Source organism: Anastrepha obliqua, chromosome 3 (genome assembly GCF_027943255.1).
Source record: "Anastrepha obliqua isolate idAnaObli1 chromosome 3, idAnaObli1_1.0, whole genome shotgun sequence".
Lineage (NCBI taxonomy): Eukaryota > Metazoa > Arthropoda > Insecta > Diptera > Tephritidae > Anastrepha > Anastrepha obliqua.
Window position 1 is genome coordinate 31,333,134 of NC_072894.1, and position 21,878 is coordinate 31,355,011.

At 36.9% G+C, this 21,878-nt stretch overlaps 1 protein-coding gene across 1 annotated transcript in view; it reads right to left on the bottom strand.

Annotated features, from left to right (window-relative positions):
• The window catches only part of LOC129241282 (fringe glycosyltransferase), a 218,339-nt gene that overhangs the window by 82,346 nt on the left and 114,115 nt on the right, over positions 1–21,878 (bottom strand). The window contains exon 3 of the mRNA XM_054877532.1: positions 6,719–6,767. Coding sequence (XP_054733507.1) covers positions 6,719–6,767 — 49 coding nt within the window. The remainder of the gene's footprint in view (positions 1–6,718; positions 6,768–21,878) is intronic.

The window sequence follows — 21,878 nt, forward strand, 5'->3', positions numbered from 1 at the left end:
GGCAAATCTGTAAATATCCTCCAGTTTTAGAGAACGAATATTACACATCCTCATGACATCGGAGCACAAAACTCGTAGTCGTGCTCTAGCAAAGGCAGGACACTCACAGAGAAAGTACTCAGTGCTATCCGCCTTTTCCAAGCATGACAGGCACACTGGGTCCTCAATGATTCCAATGGTGGTCGTATGCTGACCCCATGGGTTGTGTCCTGTAATGATACCGAATATCAACCGAACGTCTTTCCTTCTAAGTTTTAGTAGAAAGTTTGACAATTTTTTTGTTCGGACTTGTCACAAAACTCTTTGCAGTTCTGCAGCGTTCTAGACCGGACCATTGCTCTTTATGTAGATTGCATACATAATCGCTGATCCAATTCATGATTCCTGCGGAACTGATTCCAATTATTGGCTCTGGCCCTTGAACACCGGAGTATCCCGGAATCCATATAAGTACAAACCTGTTTTGTCTTGCGACAGAATTAAGCCTCTTCTTACATTCTTGAACAATCCTTGAGGTTTACTTCGCGTTCTCCAGGGCCTTCAATGCAGCCTGACTGTCACTGAAAACTCCAATCTATTTCCCGCTCCATCTCCTCTCGATTATCCATTCGGCTACTTTCAGGATGGCAAAAACTTCTACCAATGGTACTCTTCTGAGTCTTCTAATTTTGAAAAGTTGGAAAAGGAAAATAATGATAAAATAAATAACATTCATTGGAGAGCTACTGTCGTAAGGCACAAACGTCAGTATAAGTTTTTTATTTGAAGCGTAAACAACAATATTTTTACCACACTTGAAAATGTCGAATTTCGTGCCAAATAATGTGTTTTTGCGGGGAATTCTTTAATATGAAGAAAAAAGCAGCCGAAAGTCATCGTATCTTGGTGGAAGTTTATGGTGAGCATGCTCTAGCTGAGCGAACGTGCCAGAAGTGGTTTGCACGCTTTAAAAGTGGTGATTTTGGCCGCGCCGCCAAAGTTCATGGATACCGAATTGGAGGAATTGCTCGATCAAGATCCGGCTCAAACGCAAGAAGAGGTTGCAAAAACTTTGGGAGTTGATCAATCAACCATTTCCAAACGTTTAAAAGCCATGGGAATGATCCGAAATTCCAATTTCGAAAAAAACCGCACGAACTTATTCATAGACCTATTAATAAAATACAAAAATTCTAAAATGAAATCTGCAACGATTCGAGAATTAACACATCAACGAATTACTAAAAAATAGTTTTGTTCCGTGCACTGGTTTATACTAAACTTTGGAGAATATTTCTGTAAATCAAAATTACCCGTGAGCTCTAAACCAAAACTCTTTAATTGCATAATCACCAGACCAAAATCTCTTATTTTGTAAGAGTTTTGCTACCCATCAATTCGAACTATACGTAGCAGCACAGCCTTCCCCCTGCCGCTAAGGAGGGTCAAAAATTTTGCTAATAACCGGAAACTATTTTTTACACTGAGATAAGTACTCAGCAAAAAATGAAATAAATTGGCGATTTCTGAACTATGCCGGGGTTCAACTGCAAAATGCAATTTTCAATAATAATTTGCACATTCGGCTCGACTCAATTTTCATAAAATTCTACTTAAAACTGTCAAGAGCTGATTGATAGTTCACTCAAACCAGCCATGACTAAAGACGCGGCCAGACAAATGAACAAACGCAGCATGGAGGATGCTTTTGACGGACACTTGAATGGCCCAAAATGAAAGGATGAAAAGAGATAAAAAAAGAAGAAAAAAAAGAGGAGTGTACTTGTTTGTAGGTGTCTGAATGCTGACTAGTCTGCTTGTTAGTTGGTATGAATTACTTGTAGACTAACAGATAGGCGGCCAAACAAACATATAGGCAGATAAATATGCATACAAACCTACAGACCCGTAATACGCATATTTTGGCTGTACATTCTATGGAATACAAAGAAATTTACGTATAGAAACGCAAAAAAAATGTTCACAAGCATTTGCGTGCTTACGGGTATACGGGTATGTATGTATGTAGTTTAGGACGGCCTAAAAAATCCCCGTTAAATTAAAACAGTTTTAAAAATTTAATTTTCAGGGTTCATAAGAAAAAGGTTTTGAATATTTTCTTTTCAATAAAGCATAGGGCTTCATTTTTTGGATATTTGTGAAGAGAAAATATAAGAGTAGATTAAATATGGATGTCAACATTTTATAGCAAATTTACGGAAAAGTGCAGTTTTATCATGGAAATACTACGATAAATTTGTTGTTCTTTTCATCAATGATATTAGCTCAAGTGGCCAAACCAGTCGCGAATTGGCGGAAAAAATGAACTGCCATCATAATAGGATTTTCAATCACCTCCATTTGATGAGATTTGCCGAAAAATTGGGAGCCTAGGTGCCTCCAGAAGAAAGTCGACATGATCCAACCATACTCCTTCACGACAACACCAGGCCCCGTAGGTTGGACAAGTCGTCAAAGCCGCACTCTAAAAGCACGAATGGGAGGTCTTTCGACATTCGCCGTATTCTCCACACCTTCCACCGGCCGATTACCACAATCTCCGCTCACTGTCCTTAAAAACTGGCTCAACAGCTTCTTTGACACCACACCAGACGATTTTTAACGGAACGGCATCAACAAATTGGTCGAGAGGTGGAAAACCGTTGCAAGCAGCAATGGCGACTATATAATTGATTAACTTATTGATGTAATTATTATTTTTTATTTAAATCCAATTCTTCGGTAAAACGCCACGAACTTATTCCCCAACCCAATAATACTTAGAACAAATTCAGCATCAAGCAAAATACAATTTTTTTTTGGCCTTCCTAATGTACACATTTATGCATAGGAATGAGAGCGAAGGTATTGCAGAAATGCATTGAATTCAATAGGGAACAAAAACACACTATGAAAACTGAGTATTTGGTTGATTTAAAATTAGAATTAAACACTGCGTGGTTGCGTGCCAAAAGCCTTTTCAGCTGGTATCGGAATTTAATTTGGATTCCGGGTAGAAATTAAAAAAAAATATGAAGTAAGAGTATGGAATTAAATAGTATTAAAGAGTCTTTATATTTCTTAAGTTTTATTTTCACTTCAACTGTAGAAACTATGAAATAATCTGAAAACACAGAAAAATTAAAAAAAAATTTTTTTGTTAATATAAAAAATTGTTGTGCGTTCATTGTGTGAAGAAACCATATGTGAAATACCATTTGCAAATAAAAAAATCGTTAAAAATCAACGCGATTTTTTAGGTACTTTAAACATACACTATTAAGCCAAAAATTTAATGGGCTTTAAAACTGCATACTCAAACCCTTTCTATAAATGCTGTTTAACAAGTGTGAAGATTTAAGGAACTACTGAATAAGTCATGTTGTTGATGGTGGTGGAGGTGTTGCCTGAGCTCTACATCGTAGAGCACCCAAGCTTGGGCACTCACACAAATGTTTAATGGAAAACTATTACTTTAGATTCTTCTTGGTTGCAGCTTCTACATCTATTGTTATACGGCCACTCCATCTTACTGCTATGGTCTTCCAAAGGCCAGTGGCCAGTTATTGTTGATGTAATTCTGAATATGTCTGCTCGTGGCTTTCTTAACAACTTGGCAGTTCTGGATTTGTTAAAATTGGGACACGTTTGTTTAGTTATTTTTCTGGTACCCGTGTTAATCCAACTGTCAACAGCCTGCTGCTGGAATAACGCGAAGATCTCCCTTTTGCCCACGCCGTGGAGACAGCCCACTTCTACCGCTTCGGATGCGTCATGCCTTACCCGTTCATCAGCTTTCTCATTTCCTTCTTGTTTCTAAGGCCAGGTACCCAGGTGGGAGTGATGTCTGTTGCGTGCGCTAAAGTATTTAGTTCCCTTTTGCATTGTCTGACGATTTTTGAATGGGTTGTAAGTGACTTTACAGCTAAGATGGCTGCTTGACTATCTGAGAAAATGCATACTTCTTATATGTAGATGTTGCGGATGGTTTTTAATTATCCTGTAAGCTTCTCTTATCCCGAGAACTTCTGCTTGAAAAATACTATTCCGATTCCCCAGCGCTTGGAAGTTTCTGTGAAACAAATTTTGTTTGCTTAAATATCAAACATCGATAAAGTCTTCAATCAGTGCTTAAATCCTAATCCGTTGTTGCGAATCTAATTTGCACTAGAAATTTAAATAAATTTTTTATCAAACTATCGGTAAATGTCGCAGAACGCAGCAACATAAAAAACATAAAAACAAGGACTAATTGTCTTGTAAGAGTTTCGTAACAACGTCACAAAACAAAAAAAAGAAAAATAAAAAAACAATCACCACAAAATGTCGCCGCAGTTCGTGCTACCTAATCCAGTAAAAGTATTGTTGTGTTCACATACATTCATTGTTATTGCGCACATCCATCCATTCACATCGGTACGACTTCTGCTCTTCCGCACTGGCGCATGCGTGCACGTTCTTCATGCAACTTCGTGGCCAAAGACTTACTACGCACTTCCTTTTCTTCATTTTTTGCAATAAAAAATCTGTTAAAATATCATTTTTACATTTAAAATTTAATCAGTTTTGCCGATAATGTTGTTTGTGTAAAAAAATGCACCAGCAACAAAATAATAATAAGTATTTGGTTGTTTCCACACAAAAGAGCGTGTGGAGGGAGGTAACGCTGCCGTGCATACGCATAGAAAGCATACCAAGCCAACAATAATAGCAACAACAATAAAAGCACGTACATATGTATGTATGTGCTTGCGAACAGGGGCAGCACTTGTGGTAGCACTTAGGAGTTGAATACTCGACAGACAGTGGCCAAAATTAGGCGGTCAAGTAGGCGGACCAGATTGATGTGAAACTAAATTGGGATTTTACTCAGTTTCCTTTTACCCATCTTTCCTTCACACGCATACCTACATACATATGTATTTATGCATACGCATTTAAACACGCACACATTAACATACAACCTTACGACGGCACGGAGCTCAAAAAAGTGTTTTGAATGTGTCGAAAGACTTTCGAGCAGATTGTTTTCGAAAAGCAATCTCTGCGCCTTTAGTGGTTTTTTGATAAATTTCATTAACAAACACCGATCGAATTCGTTTTTAGTAGTAATAAATGGCAGAGGGGAGACCAAGCAAACAGGCACTGACTGGCAAACACCAATGAACAGACAATAAAATGCAAAATACGATAATACAACAAGTTTTTTTCTTAATGCATTTTGGTAGCTGAATGGAGTGGAGTTGAGTGGTTGGCACACATAAAAGGATGCCAACGTAATTCTGAAAGCATTTTACTTTTATTTTGATTTATGATTGAAATTTATTGCATTCGCTTAAATTGTATTTCAATCACCGCCACTTTTAGATCCTACAGAGAAACAGCTTTTTTCTTAGTACTTTAATGCGCACAAGAAGAATTCAGTCTTTAATGCAGGCGAAAATAAACTGAAATAATGCAAATTTCTTAAAACAATAAAATAAAATTCGCAACAAAATAAATTAAAAGGAGTTTTGAAATTAGCTGCCACACTGTCAGACAGACTACCTTTGCTTAATCGACGATCTCAGAAGAGCTCATATGAACACTTCCTTTGTAATTGTCCAGCCTTAGCTAGGAGTACTATGCGCGAGGAATGCGAGGAGTGCATGCTGTGAGACTTGGAATTACCTCGAGTTCGTTTTGCGCTGGATGTATAGAGGATGAGGTGGAATCAACTCGGCAGCTATGCTCTGGCGGCGCTAAGATCCAGGCATCTTGGCTCTCACTTCTTTGCTACGCCTGCTGATATAGCTGGCGTTGACATTAAAAATCTGATGAATTTCACTAGCAGCACAAAGCGGTTGACGCAAACGCAGCACACTCATCGTTCGTAATCCACACACACTATGCCTCCTAACCATCCCAGCATCACCTCTCCCCGCCCTCTCCCTCCATCCCATCGGTCTTTCTCTTTCACCGCACCTTCTTCATAAATGTATCACAAAGGACGGATCCGTTTCTCTTCGTCCAAGTGTGCTCATTCCTTGGGCAACCATACCAACCTAACCCAGCTAGGAGTAGAGCAATGTTGTTGGGAAACTACCATTTTGACTCTCTTACGGAATTATCCAGTGCTGGAATAAAACCTATCCTACGCTTCATAAGAACGTCTAATTGGCCTCATGAAAACTGACAGTAAGGTTCGAGTGTTACACAGTGGTACCACAACGGTCCTACACGGTCTAAGCGAGTTTGGCTTCTCTAAGCCGACTACCACAAAAGCATAACGTAATCTAAGTAACCTAATTTGCTTGCATTTTACTGGCGAATTCCTGCAACTTAATTGCCACACTTCGTTTGCTTTATTTTCATTACTCAAGAGCACGCGCTTACAATTATGTCGCACAACATGCACTGCATGCTACGAACTACATTGACTTTGGCTCCCGAAATTCGCTTCTCTGTAAACTAATACCAAAGCACAGGCTCATCAGACTTGTGAAAATTGACGCTAGAAACGATGACTGGCTGAGTAGCCAAGTGTGTTTCAGCGCATCCATATAAAAATCAATCGCCTTAGATTCTAATGCATCACTTTGATAGCTTGATATTAAATTTCTGCATTACAAATATGATTATGATTTTAAAATTTTAATCACTTTGCAAAAGTAGAAGCTTGCTTCCCTCTCTCATATTCGTATACTAAATTATAAAAATACTAAATAATCTAAAGCGTTTCACATTACTTTCCACTTACTTGTCTTCTCCTGGTAATATGGATCATCGGTGTCAGTGAAGAACCAAGTCTGAAAAAATATAGAAAAAAAATACTAGAGAATTCGGTATAATTAAATAGAAAAAAATCAAAGAAAATGTACTTAGTTACTTTGCTAAATTAAATACCGACGAGGTACCGCGATGGCGTAAGTAATTGTGGGAAGCCCGCTGCGTGATAAATATTCATGCTCGCTGACTTCAAAAGGTAAAGAAAAAAATTTGAATTCATACATTTGTATGAATTAGGGTGGTACTTAAATGTTGGAAGAAAATTTTTGCAACAAAGTTCACAAGCCTCAACCCCTACTGTGGTGGAAGATAACACACATACGGAGTGTTTTTTTAAGAGCTTGGAAACTTAAAATGATAATACAAAACAGAAGTATTGTTGGAATTGATTTTTTTAATTTGTTTTAACTCGATAATATTCAGCATATGCCCGTCTGAGTTATATCACTGCCTTTTTTAGACTACTTCTTCCAATAAATCTGGCTGTAAGGCGCCAACGGAGGCTTGAAGATTGCAATCAATCGCTTGCTAAGCGCGCTGTATGGCAAGTTCCGTCATTTTTTTGGAACCAAATGTCGTCTATGTTTAGCTGATGAATTTTTGAAAACAAAAATTTAGTCAGCATAGCTTTTGAAACAAATAAAGATCGATGGTGCCGCCAGCGCTCTATGAACTTCGCGAACAGATAATTTTTTTTTTTTTCAAAGTAAATTTCCACACTTTTAAAGCCTAGTTCTGGCCTTAAACGATTCATGATGCCTTGTCAATCCTTACTAGACGTAAATGTCAGCATGATTTGCCATTTCAGCTGTCAAACCATAGTTATCGATATCGACAGTTTTCAAGCAGCTGGAAAACACCAGATACATTTTTGTCTCGACTAGAGCCTACTAAGGCCTATGGCAGAGCGGGTACATTTTAGATTCATGTAATGGGACTCAGAAAATCACAATTAATTATCACTTAAAATAAATGAATATAAAATGATTATTAAATTACTTAAGGTCAAAAAAATGATTCTTGGTAAATTTCTTAATTTAAATACTAAGGCGGCAGAATATTACAAAATTATCTGTTTAATATTAATTTATATTAATATTATATGTTATTAAATTTTATTTATTTTAAAAAAGGTTTTAATTTTTGGAATCTTTCGGAAGGAATCTGAACTCTGCTCCTTATGCGACACCGCTTAACCGTCTTTAATCAGAACCAAAATTTATTAGTATTTGTCATATCTTTTACCGTTCCATTACTAATTGAGAGAATGAGACCGGAAAAAAAGGTCATTTGATATTTTCTAAGGATCCCCCTAATGCACACCCATTTCTGTAGAACTAATGTCACATATTTACTTATGTACACTTATGTACAGCTATATATGTACACATATAACTACAGATATTCGTTTTCTACTTGTGACGAAAAGTCATTTGCAAGACGCCTGAATTTGTCTTATTTTTTCCTTATAAGAAATTCAACAAATCAGATAAGAAAAATTTCCCACACACACAGCCTACTTGTATTGTGGGAAATGTAAAGAATACCTACATGAAAGTAACGCATCGCTGGCTCCTCTGTGTAACAAGCAATACTTCCTTCCAACCAAATTTAAATTTATGCATTTTCTTCAAAATATGTAGTTTATGTTGGAGTTGATGTAGTGGCGGTGGTGGCATGGCGGTTGGCTTAATTGGTTTGTTTGACTTGAAGTTGTAAAATTTATTTGAAATTTACAATATAAATAGGGATTTAGGGGTGGAATATATTTAAATTTGCATTTTGTGCTAAATTAATACGAATTGGAAACCAAACAAAGCACTATTGAAGAGTGGGAATTAGTAAATGAGGAGGAAAATGTTTCTGACTGAATATTTGAATGTGTATTAATAGATAAATATAAACAAGACCTTGGGAATGGACTGAACTCACATATTATCTATTATACTATAAAATATATGTATCATAGTAATTGTCGCGTGCATCCTTCATTAGGTGTTTGGCAGAGTTTCTTCTCCAACTATTGATATTTCCTTATAAATGAAAGGGCCTACAGGTACACACCGCCTTCGAAATGTAGCATATGGTTTTTATAAGTCGATTTTTCGTAGCAGAAACACACTCGAAGGCTTACTATGGCCTTAAGGCCAGCTTCAAAAGTGCCTTTCTACGTGAGCATGAACAACGAGGTCTAATCGATTACTGAAGAGCCCAATCTGGCATCGGGCAATCGAAAATACTCATAGATCCAGAACGGATAAAGTCAGAAGCAATCCTTAACCTAAGCAGAAAGGACATGAAACTTTACACTGAACTACTAACAGAACACTGTAAACATAATTATCACATGAAAAAGATAGGTGTGATAGAAAACCATTCTTGTAGGCTCTGTAAAGAGGCACAAGAAATAGCAGAGCACGTTCTAAGCGACTGCCCAGCAGTGGCACGCCACAGACTACCATAAATTACCTAGGAAATGGGGCTATAAAACCAAACCTCCTGGTAGAAATTAAGCCTACAGCAGCTTTAGAATTTATTAATAGCCTTAAACTATTCGAGAAGGCTGCACAATACATCTATTTAGGTCGCAGTGCACAAACAGCCAATCAATAATAATAATAATAATGGCCTTAAGAAAGGCGGCCGCTATTAAATAGAAAAACCTTCTTCTTTCGTTTCCATGCCCACAGTGGATTTTGCACCCGGGGTAACCGAATGAGAGTCCCGCGCAAGTTACTCAGCTACGGCGGCCGGCACAACACATATCGCTAAAGCATAATATCTTTATAAAAATTTGAGTTGAAAAATGTGCTGGAAATTTCACAAAAAATTTGCTATATTCTTTTGTATCCGGATTGCAAAAGAACACCCGAGATCGGTTATATTTTACATGTAATTACAGTTGCTATATTTTGACGTGATAACGTCTTATAATTCGATTTAACAGGCTGCACGCACGAAAAAATGTGTCGTTACCTTGCTCATATGTAGTTACCTTGCTCATTAGTGCTACCTTGCTCATATTAGTGTTACCTTGCTCATTAGTGTTACCTTGCTCATATTAGTGTTACCTTGCTCATTGCCGTTACCTTGCTCATATTAGTGTTACCTTGCTCATTGCCGTTACCTTGCTCATTGCATTGAATGAACTGCAAGCGAAAGGGCGGAACGAACGACAAAGCAAACAAAGCAAACGAACGGCAACGTTCGATATCTTGCTCTCTCCTACTTAAGTGAGCGTATATATGTATGTATGTATATGCGCAAATGTACATATATAAATCCACGTATTTGTATTTGCATATGCCTTCTTATTGATTAATATTAATTTGATTCACTTGAAGAATTTAAAATAAAACCAAATTTGTTAATAATACCTGTTGTTTTAATGTTATTATTATTAATTTTTTTATTATATATGAAGGAAAAAATGTATGGTAATATTTACCATATACCATATAAGATATGTTGTCTATACTAATATTATAAAGAGGAAAACTTTGTTTGTTTGTAATGAATAGGCTCAAAACTACTTGACCGATTTTAAAAATTCTTTCACCATTCGAAAGCTACATCATCCACGAGTAACATGGATTATATTTTATTTTGGAAATAGGGCTCGAGATATAGGTCAAAACGTGGACCCGGGTAACCTTCGGATGTGTATGTACAATATGGGTATCAAATGGAAGCTGTTGGTGAATGCTTTAGTCCAGAGTATTTTTGATGCCGCTCCGTGACTAGGGTCTCGAGATAGAGACCAAAACGTGGACCCTAGAATGTGTTTGTACAATATGGATATCAAATTGAAGCTGTTGGTGAATGCTTTAGTACAGAGTATTTTTCATACCGCTCCGTGACTGGGGTCTCGAGATATAGGTCAAAACGTGGACCCGGGTAACCTTTGGTTGTGTATGTACAATATGGGTATCAAATGAAAGCTGTTGATAAGTGCTTTAATACGGGGTAATTTTCATACCTATTGATGACTAGGGTCTGGAAATATATGCCAAAACGTGGACCCGCCGTGTCTTTGAACCGAATTAAACCAAACTTCCACACATTGTTAAGGAGGTATTGAAGATGGTTTCCGTATAGTTTGAATACCTATTGGTAGATAGGGTCTCGAGATATAGGTCAAAACGTTGACCCGGGTAACCTTCGGATGTGTATGTACGATATGGGTATCAAATGGAAGCTGTTGGTGAATGCTTTAGTTCAGAGTATTTCCATCCGCTCCGTGACTAGGATCTCGAGATAGAGACCAAAACGTGGACCCTAGAATGTGTTTGTACAATATGGGTATCAAATGAAAGCTGTTGATAAGTGCTTTAATACGGGGTAATTTTCATACCTATTGATGACTAGGGTCTGGAAATATATGCCAAAACGTGGACCCGCCGTGTCTTTGCACCGAATTAAACCAAACTTACACACATTGGTAAGGGGTATTGAAGATGGTTTCCGTATAGTTTGGATACCTATTGGTAGATAGGGTCTCGAGATATAGGTCAAAACGTGGACCAGGGTAACCTTCGGATGTTTATGTACAATATGGGTATCAAATGGAAGCTGTTGGTGAATGCTTTAGTTCAGAGTATTTCCATCCGCTCCGTGACTAGGGTCTCGAGATAGAGACCAAAACGTGGACCCTAGAATGTGTTTGTACAATATGGATATCAAATGAAAGCTGTTGATAAGTGCTTTAATACGGGGTAATTTTCATACCTATTGATGACTAGGGTCTCGAAATATATGCCAAAACGTGGACCCGCCGTGTCTTTGAACCGAATTAAACCAAACTTACACACATTGTTAAGTAGGTATTGAAGATGATTTCCGTGAATACCTATTGGTAGATAGGGTCTCAAGATATAGGTCAAAACGTGGACCCGGGTAACCTTCGGACGTGTATGTACAATATGGGTATCAAATGAAAGCTGTTGGTGAATGCTTTATGATATGTTATGTTATGTTATGTTATTCTATGTTATGTTATGTTATGTTATGTTATGTTATGTTATGTTATGTTATGTTATGTTATGTTATGTTATGTTATGTTATGTTATGTTATGTTATGTTATGTTATGTTATGTTATGTTATGTTATGTTATGTTATGTTATGTTATGTTATGTTATGTTATGTTATGTTATGTTATGTTATGTTATGTTATGTTATGTTATGTTATGTTATGTTATGTTATGTTATGTTATGTTATGTTATGTTATGTTATGTTATGTTATGTTATGTTATGTTATGTTATGTTATGTTATGTTATGTTATGTTATGTTATGTTATGTTATGTTATGTTATGTTATGTTATGTTATGTTATGTTATGTTATGTTATGTTATGTTATGTTATGTTATGTTATGTTATGTTATGTTATGTTATGTTATGTTATGTTATGTTATGTTATGTTATGTTATGTTATGTTATGTTATGTTATGTTATGTTATGTTATGTTATGTTATGTTATGTTATGTTATGTTATGTTATGTTATGTTATGTTATGTTATGTTATGTTATGTTATGTTATGTTATGTTATGTTATGTTATGTTATGTTATGTTATGTTATGTTATGTTATGTTATGTTATGTTATGTTATGTTATGTTATGTTATGTTATGTTATGTTATGTTATGTTATGTTATGTTATGTTGTGTTGTGTTGTGTTGTGTTGTGTTGTGTTGTGTTGTGTTGTGTTGTGTTGTGTTGTGTTGTGTTGTGTTGTGTTGTGTTGTGTTGTGTTGTGTTGTGTTGTGTTGTGTTGTGTTGTGTTGTGTTGTGTTGTGTTGTGTTGTGTTATGTTATGTTATGTTATGTTATGTTATGTTATGTTATATTGTGTTATGTTAATGTTAACTCATTCTCTATATCCATACAAAATATCTATCAAACAAATAAAATTAAAATTTTCTTTTGAAAAATGCAACCATTCAATCAGTATTTTCATATGACGTTATCACGTTAAACTATCGTCAGTAAACCGACTTTACAGACAACCTCTTTTTTTCTTTTTATTTGTGATATTTAATTAGAATTTCCCATCTACTTTCCAGTGACCCATACACAGAAGTAACTTTTGGTACCTTACAATACTAAGCCTCTTATTTCGAGAAGCATTAGCAAGTGGCGAATAGATGAAGCAGCTGGTATAAATAAACATATCTTGGGAGCGCTGGAAGAGAGCTGCCTAAAATTACATTTGTTTGTAAAATAATGAGTTACACCAGTATTATGAGGTATAACCGTACTCTCTGGCGACGAATCTTGTTCGATAACTTTGTCATTGCTTTCAGATAAAAATTTTTCATCAGGTTAGCCAAGCAGGGAGATAGCGAGCAGAGAAGTGATGAATAGAAGAGGCTTACTATTAAACAAGTCGTGCCTACTTATGCGCTATCAACTCAAACCGGTTATATCAAGGCGCATCTATTAAAAGTGGCAGCGCTAGGTCAACAGCAATGTTTTGTACCATACGTTTGATTGTGAAGGCAAAGTATTTGCAAAGTAGAAACCAAAGAATGAATTCGCTTTGTTTCATTTGGGGCGAAAGAAAGAACATAAATATGCTGGTTTACCGATATCACTTTTAATAGATTGAGTTTGAGTTACGAGTATATCAACTCAATTAGGATATTTTGAGTTGTTGCTTTCTATGTAATTCGCCAAACTTCCTAGTGTTCTTTTGCTGGTCGGTTACAAAAGAACACTGCTATTATTATTATACTTATTACTTGTTGCACTTTTTCTTACTTATTTTTGTATGTTTCAGTTCGCGTCGGTTTTTTCGCGGGGACATATAAATTTGTTTGGAGTTTCTTTTGTTTCATTTTATTTACACTTCGTTTTTGACGTTGAGACTATTCTGGCATTTTCAGGTTGCTGACAAATTTTCACGCGAAAACAATGTGTGTTGTAAAGACAGCTGTCAACATTCGCTGGCAACATCATTTATTTTCACGTGAACAGCAGTAATTATCAAAAATAAACAAATCAAAATGAAAAGAATTATAGCAGGAAAATTTTTAAATAAAAAAATTTCTTTATTGGTAGCAGCTGCTCGCATAATGGGTGCAGAAATTATGACATTGTTGACCGAGGTGACGAAACCCATCTACTTTCTCTTACTTGAGTTTGGATATTTCCATTATAGGTATACCCATTTCTCCATTAATTCAAGGAATTGTGGTAATAAATATAAAAAGTTTTGCATATTTTAAGAAAGCTCACCTTTAAGGCAGATTTTAACAAATCTTGCTGAATTTCAATTAGAACACAATTTTTTAATACGACGAACTGTCACTTTTCACGAAATTTTAAATAGCAAATGTAATATAAGCATCGGTGAAAAAATGTTGCTAGAATGATGTTGGCAGCATGTTGCGAGCTTTTTCCCAGGCTGAACAGAGTACGACTTTGTTGTGAAATTGAATTTTATTTGAACTTTGATAGCCGTTAGCGTTTTAAGGCTAGTACTAATTTCACAGTCGTGAAGTTTCGCCAGCAATGCATTTGGCTTGCCGTGAATTGTTGCTAGCAACACTGATTGTCAAATGGGAAGAAACGTGAAATTTATGAGCTTCGCTCCAGAAGATATTGGAAAATTTTGGTTAGAAGAGTTTTTAAAAATATTAACGCACAAATATATTAAAAGAACGATTTCAAAGTAGATTTACTTGCACTCTTTGCGAAGACGTTTCGTTTAAAAATGCACTTCAGGCACTTCTCTCACAAACGAAACGCCAGTTTTTGTCGAATTTTAAATGGCATTTGACAATATGAATAGGTGTGAGAAAGTGTTGCTAGCATCATGTTGCTTGTTTCATGTTGCTACAATCATGTTGCTAGCATCATTTTGCTGACATCATGTTGCTGGTATGTTGCGCGGTGTTTTCATGGTGTGAATTGAGATCTACTTTGCCGTGAGATACATATGAAATTTCACGCATATTTCAAGGCAATGTAATTCGTGTCGTTTTTGACAGTCATTTCATGTGAACTTAGTACGCGAGCTTTCGTTTAAAAAAAGTTGCCTTATTTTGTATATTATTGAAAGAAAACTATTTTGAGATAGGTTTGGCAAAGTATCATAAAACGACTGGATTTTTATATATTGGTCTTTGATTTCACGGCGGGGAACACAGTGCAACGCTTAAGGAAAAGAAAATATGTTTTCCATAAAAGCCAAAAAGACCAAAAACATTCGAATTCAAAATATGATATGAATAGATATAATATGATAGATAATATATACATTTTTTTTTAAATAATCAGTAATAAGTTAGTTCTCTCTGTAGCAATACAGATATACGCACGTGACTGTATACACAAATATATTCACCCATACGTACGTAACTAACAGATTTATCCATTGCAGACAGAGTATTACTCAGCAACGACAAATTTTACTTTGGTTGAGTGGAATATTGAATTAAGAAATTGTTGCCAAAACAAGAAAAACTGCAATCGCAGACAACGGGCAAACGTCGTCAACTGACTGACCAACAAAAATAGATTTTAGAGTAGTCGGGCATATACGATTTTTTTTTTTGGTTTTCGGCATGCATGAAACTGCACATCGATACGAGTAAGAGAGCTGCGGTGCATAACATACGTACGTACATATGTGGGTATACAATTTCGAGCAAAAATGGGAGTTCAAAATGCAGCTGTGCAGGCAAAAGCCAAGTAAGCATTCGCCAACCATCAGGCAACAAGTTTGTGGTTCAGCAACAAAACGAGCGAAGAGTTTGTGCAAAGCCCAGCGATCAAAGATAACGCGGCGCCCCATAAAGGAAAAATGTAAAAATACAAAAGGCAAAAGAGAAGCACATATTCAACGCGAATTCGAAAAAATAAATAATAACAACGGCAAAAAATATTGAACTGGTCTGCTTTTAGTAAAATTACATACATTGGGACACACAACTAAACGCACAACCACTCTATTCAAAGGCTTGTCTAGCGCACTTAGTATCTATAGTAAATATTATTAAAATATAAATTTTTTCTCATTATTATAGTTACTCATACTTTTAGTTATTTTGATACTAAATACTTTAATTAAAGTAGGAACTAATTTTTTTTTCGTTTCATCATAATCACACATTCGAGTTTAGTAATCGTACTTAGCGAGTCACAGCAAACAGGTAGCAGCAAGCAGGGTTACAATTTTGATTTTTTCCTATTTATTTGTCTCTAAATTGTAAAATTTTGTTTAAACTACACTAAACTTACAGCCTCGCATCTTCATGCTAAAATACTGCACTTTTGCTACTTATTCTTATTAAAGTATCGCCAAAGCTGCAATTTATGTCCAGTTGAGGCCATTCGAAAAATAATATAATCAGCAATCAAGTTCACCGTTACCTCAGCTAATCAAAATATAATCATTTCTCAATTACTTTTTCCTATGAGATCAATCACTCGCTTTGACTAAGCGTTTATTGACGAAGCCTCTGCGAGTGCCTCTACAATTGGTAAGCGTGGCTGCAAGCAATTAATTTGTTCATTAAATAAATACACAAATAAGCAATGGAGAAGTCTTGAAAAAGTTAATTGGATTTGCTAGGCAAACGCTTGTCAATGGGCGTTTGACGCGATCAACGCTGGATGAACGGGCAGCATAAAATCGCAGCTGCGCAAGTGTTCTGCCGTCACGTGCACTGTCTCACTGAACCAAAAGTCTGCAAGTGTGACTTACGCTGCTGTTGCCACCGCATTTCAATGCGATTTCGAACGATTTTGAAGCATAGGTTTTTGTTGGCGGGTCAAAAATGCCACAATACTTAAACCATATTTTCGCTTAGACTTTCACCATCGCATTGGTGGGGCGAGAAGCAAGCATGGTTTAGCTGGATGCGTGCATTAGGGCGGGTCAATTTGTGCGGAAATATTATTTTCAACAGCGTTTTTAGCAGACTCGGATTCTACATCAATTTAGTAGAAAAAAAGTTCATTGTAGTAAAGATCGAAAGTCAATTTCGAGTGCTTAAATTTTAAAAGAAGTCACTTCGCCGTTTTACAATATTCACAATATGGTATTTTTCATGTAACATTTGTTTTTAAATTTTTTATGAAAATATAGTTCACTGTATAACAGAAACGTTACAAACTTTGTACAAAATTCACAAAAATTTAATAAACTTCAAGGCGTTGTCATCAAAATTTTAAATTTCTTAACCAGAGCCTTTAAGTTCTTCCATAAAATTTTAAAGCATAAGTTTGAAGTCGATTAAAAATCTTTGTCAATTTCGTAAGCCAGAAAATGCTAAATATCGTGTTCAACAAAATATTTTTTCTGATATCTATTTTTATTTGAAAATCCCACGGCGCTACAAAGCTACAAAGTTATATGCATTTTCTGTATATTTTAAAAGGAAAAATTACACATTGTTTTTTTTTTGTTTTTTTTTTTGGTTATATGCAACTCAAACCAGAATAAAAAAGAAATGATTTTAGCGCTATCTTAAGCTTCCTTAAATAAAAAAATTATATAAAAAATAAATAATTCGTACTAAAAATTCCCAAGTGCAAGTTTGTATTAAAAAATAATAATATTCTTAGCACTTAGGTAGGTAGGTAGGTATAGTTGTTGCCAATTGACAAAGCTAAGCCAGCTGTAGTCACATTTTGATACCACCATGATTGTCCACTCGTCCCACTCTACACCGTCTTTAATGAACCAACCTGTGGCTTTAATGTATACAACAGTCTTTGTTAGTTTTATATTAGTTACCCCTGCCAAATTATTCTAAAAAAACGTTTTCCTAGAATATTTTTCCTTCTTCTACACAGGGCCATTCACCCGCATAGAAAGTGTTCTATAGTATCTTCTTGTTCAATGTCGTTACAGCTGCTGCAGTAGTCATTATCGGGTGCTCCCAGTCTGCTGGCATGCCTGCCTATAAGACCATGCCCTGTTAGAACCCAGAAAAGAATTCTCAGGTTCTTCGTGTTAAGTTTCATCAGTCGGCTAGTACGACTCATATTCCATTCTTGCCACGTCATCCGTCTTGTTGCTCAGGTCAGGGACTGACCATAGCTCGTTGGAAAATTTGATGGCGTGCCTATCTATTAGTAGCTTAGAGGTATAGATATGATCGCGATTGGCTATCTGAGTATATATTTATTTCGCTTGTGGTGAGCAAACTTTTCTTTAAGACCAATAAGCTTTCCCTGATAGCCTGAATTTCAGCTCGAAATACGCTACAATGATCCGGTAGCCGGTAGGAAATGCTGGCACTTGTCTTCTCAGAGTGAAAGCCTCCGCCCACGTGTGCGTTGAGCTTGAAACCATCAGTATAGATACTGGCTCCACTTCTATTGTCCGTTACCCTATTGTCCATTCTTCTCTCGTTGGGAAAGTTGTGGTAAAGGGTGTATTTAAGTGCAGCTCTACTGAGTTACGCAAGTATGTTGTTTGATGTATGAAGGGATATTCGTCTAGTAGTTTTGCGCGTCCCTTTCTGTTGACGAAGTGAGAGTTTCTCTCAACCTGAGTGCCGATTTTGCCGCTAGTTGTTTGCTGCAGGCCTCAAACGGTAATAGATGCAGCAAGACATTCATCGCTGGCGTGGGCGCAGTCTTTAGTGCCCCGTTTTTTTTGGAGGTCCTCAATTTGGAAGGCTCGCTTTAGAGCCTATGGCCTTAGAGCTATGCTGTAATGGACTTGTTTCCTTAAAATTTTATCCATAATGCATATCCACTAGGAACGATGTCGAAATAAATTTGCGCGCCATAATGTGCATTCATACATACACACATGCATACATACATACACGTATATTTATACATATATATGGGCATATACTATACAATATGTGGCATGCATAAGCAATTGTTGCATACGAGCATAAGAGGTAAGGCGCCAACACGCAAAGCCACATTGTGGCAGGCAACTCTTGACCAGCTCCGGGTCAGCCCAGAAGCTACTGCAAAATACCGTTTGTGGCAGCCACAACCGCAGTGCCTGCGATCAAAGCAAAATGTTTAGCCAAGAAAAAAGCTTAGCAGCTAAAGCAACAAGACATAAATCGCGTACTCGTATCGTTGAACTCGTTTTTATTTCAAAAAATTTCCTACTTTTAATTTTTTCTATATTATATTTTCATTTCTTTTTCTCTTTTTCCTTTTCCCTTCATTCTGCGCTTTTCCGCCTACAGCCACTCGTACACGCACACCTACTTATGTATGTATTTTTATAGATGACCGGGCGCTGTTACTTACTTATTCGTTATTATTTTCGTTTTTATTTAGTTATTTTTGCTTTTCAAGTTGTTGTTCCTATTGTTGGCGCGCATGCCTTCTGTGGGGTGCGGTTTGACTTTGGCGCACGTACGCCTCACGGCAGTACAAAAATTCGTTGTTCCTTGAACGTCGCCACCGCGCGCACACCATTTTCCATTCACTGTCGGTGCTACAAAAAATGTTATTCTTTTCTTCTATTTTTTCTCGCTGCTATTAGCTGCTGAGTTGCGGTTGCAGCTGCTGTTGCAGGACGACACCCCCGCAAATTACTCACTCGCACGAGCTAGATTTTTATTCGTGTTTGCTTTGTTTTATTTTTCGAAATAATTTCATACCTTTGTTTCCTGCTGCTGTGTGCTCTTTTTGTTAATGTTTGCACATATTTTCGATTTAATAGTTTTTTTTTTGTTGTTTGCAATGAAGTTTCTAGTTTGTGTTTTTTATTTTGTTGTTATGCCTGCCGCACTTTCAACATGAAATTGTTGCCCCAAAAGGTACTAATCTAACAGCTGCAAACAGACGTTTCTGTTTGTTTCTAATTTTAAAGCCAACCTCAATTTTAGAAAAACGTGGCTTGTGCACAAAAAAAAAAGCCTTAAAGCAAATTTAATTAAACCAGCTACTTTTTGAATTGAGCTGCATTTGACAAAAAAGTCATAACTGTTCCACTATAAATTAAAAGTATGCTCTTATCAGATACCCGTTTACTGGCTATTTAATATACTTGTTGCCTTTAACGGAGCCGTAGATATTATTATTACTGTGCCGAAAAACACGGCAGCCCTCTAGCCGCAATCGATAAGTATTTTTAAGGGACGTTTTTTATATTTTTGTCGTTTTGTGTAGTATTCATTAGGGCACGCTTCTGCCACTTGCGTTTCTGGCACTGGTGTCGTGCGAGCAGCCAAAGAAAACGCAGAACATAAGAAAATGCATTTCCTTGCTCGTTCCGCTAACACAACTCAGCCTGTAAATTTCACCATATAAAACCTAACTGATAATGATAAGGTTATAATTAGATCAAATTGTTTCTTTTTTTTTGTGTAATTAAATTTCCTAACTAGGTTAGGTTAGGTTAGCCTGGTTGACAATAAGCCACGCATGAGCCCTTTGGTCCCTAGCGATACCACATGGAGACCGACCTCTATGAAAACCTAAAGTAGACATCATGTGGGATATCAGCGCGTTTAAGCAGCGCTGGGAGATCCGCTTTTGAGACGTCCTCCAGACCCTCAAACAGTGGGGCTCCCAGGCATCTTATTCGCGTTTTTAGTAATGCCGAACAAACGCACAGAAGGTCTTCTAAAGTTTCCGCAACACCCTCTCTGCGTTTCCTGCATTTGTCCGTGTTAGCAATCCCTATCTTGTAGGCATGTGCAGACAATAGATTACGACCTGTTAGCATACCTGTGATAGTTCTGCAGCCCTTTCGCGAGAGCGTAAGTACGACTTGAGTAAGTTTTTTGTCGTTAGTTCTACACATGACTTTAGCTGTTTTGCATGTGGTCAGATTAGTCCACCTAGCTTCCAGTCGCCTTTTCATGTACTCATCCATTGCGTTGTATATATCATACAGGTAGTATGTAGCGGTTTTGGTATGTCGTTCTCTTGTTAAAAAGGTAGTCTAACAGCACTTTTTGCTATCTCATCTACTATTTCGTTCCCTATAATGCCTTTGTCACCAGGTACCCAATAGATATGCAGCCTACTGTTTACGGCTAGCCTTTCTGTGGCCTCCCTGCTCCGTCGAACATTTTTGGACTTAACACAATATGAGCTTATTGCTTTTATTGCTGCTTGACTGTCCACGTATATATTAATTGTTACGTTCTTTCTTGTTCTAGTGTAGGCTAGCTCCGCAGCTTTCCCCACAGCAAAAACTTCCGCTTGGAAAATACTGCTGTGGTCCGGTAGCTTGATAGGCTGCCTTATCCCTAGTTTTGAGTAGTAAATACCCGCTCCCACTTCATCTGAAGTTATAGAGCCGCCTGTATAGATGTGAAAAGTTCTATGGCCAGACCTATGACCTATATGCCATCCCTCCTCTTCGATTGTAATGCGAAACCTTCTCTCCCAACTAAAGAATCTATTGAGCTGTGACCGAAGGCTCTGCAGGTGAATACTCCAGCAGCCACCAACCTCCCCGCGAATTTGGCTGTCAGGTTTTCCGCCATAAGGTCAATAGGTTGCATGCTGATAATCATTTCCAGCGCCGCCGTTGGAGTGGTTTTCATCGCTCCTGTTAGGCACAGAGCAGCGATGTCCGTTTTTCCGGCGTTTATCCCTACCATTTTAAGTGTACCATTTAGGTGTGTTATTCATCACATTACTGATGGTGTTCAGGTACTTTCCCGTAACTACTATAGCTATGTCATCTGCATATGAATTTCCTAAGTTTTGCTAAAAGAACTGACCGGTTTGCTGTAGTCAGCAGAAATTTAACATTTAAAAAGCATTGGAAGAGTAAATGAATGAATAAAAACAACAGATGTTTTCAACATCTAACTACAAAAGCTGTGCCATGAGAATTTCTAACAAATCTGGGAAATGTTAAATCAATTATTGGTAGGTGCTTCCTACTATTTCATATAATTACTTGTGCATTCCACATGTCCGTGATTTGAACCACGTCGTATCTATAGAAGGTGGTGTAATTCGAGTAATTGATTCCTTCTGCTTCATTTCGCCCTAATTTAGAAATGCCAGTAAAACGTATGGTGAAAAGACTTCAAAGGTGAGCTCTTGAACAGACCGCTATTCGGCTTTGAGCGAATTCGACAGAATCAGCTGTTGTTCTGACGTCACTTGAGGTGTGTTTACAAGAAAACCGAGATTGTATTGGTGATATACGAAAAAAATCAACCAATAACACTTCG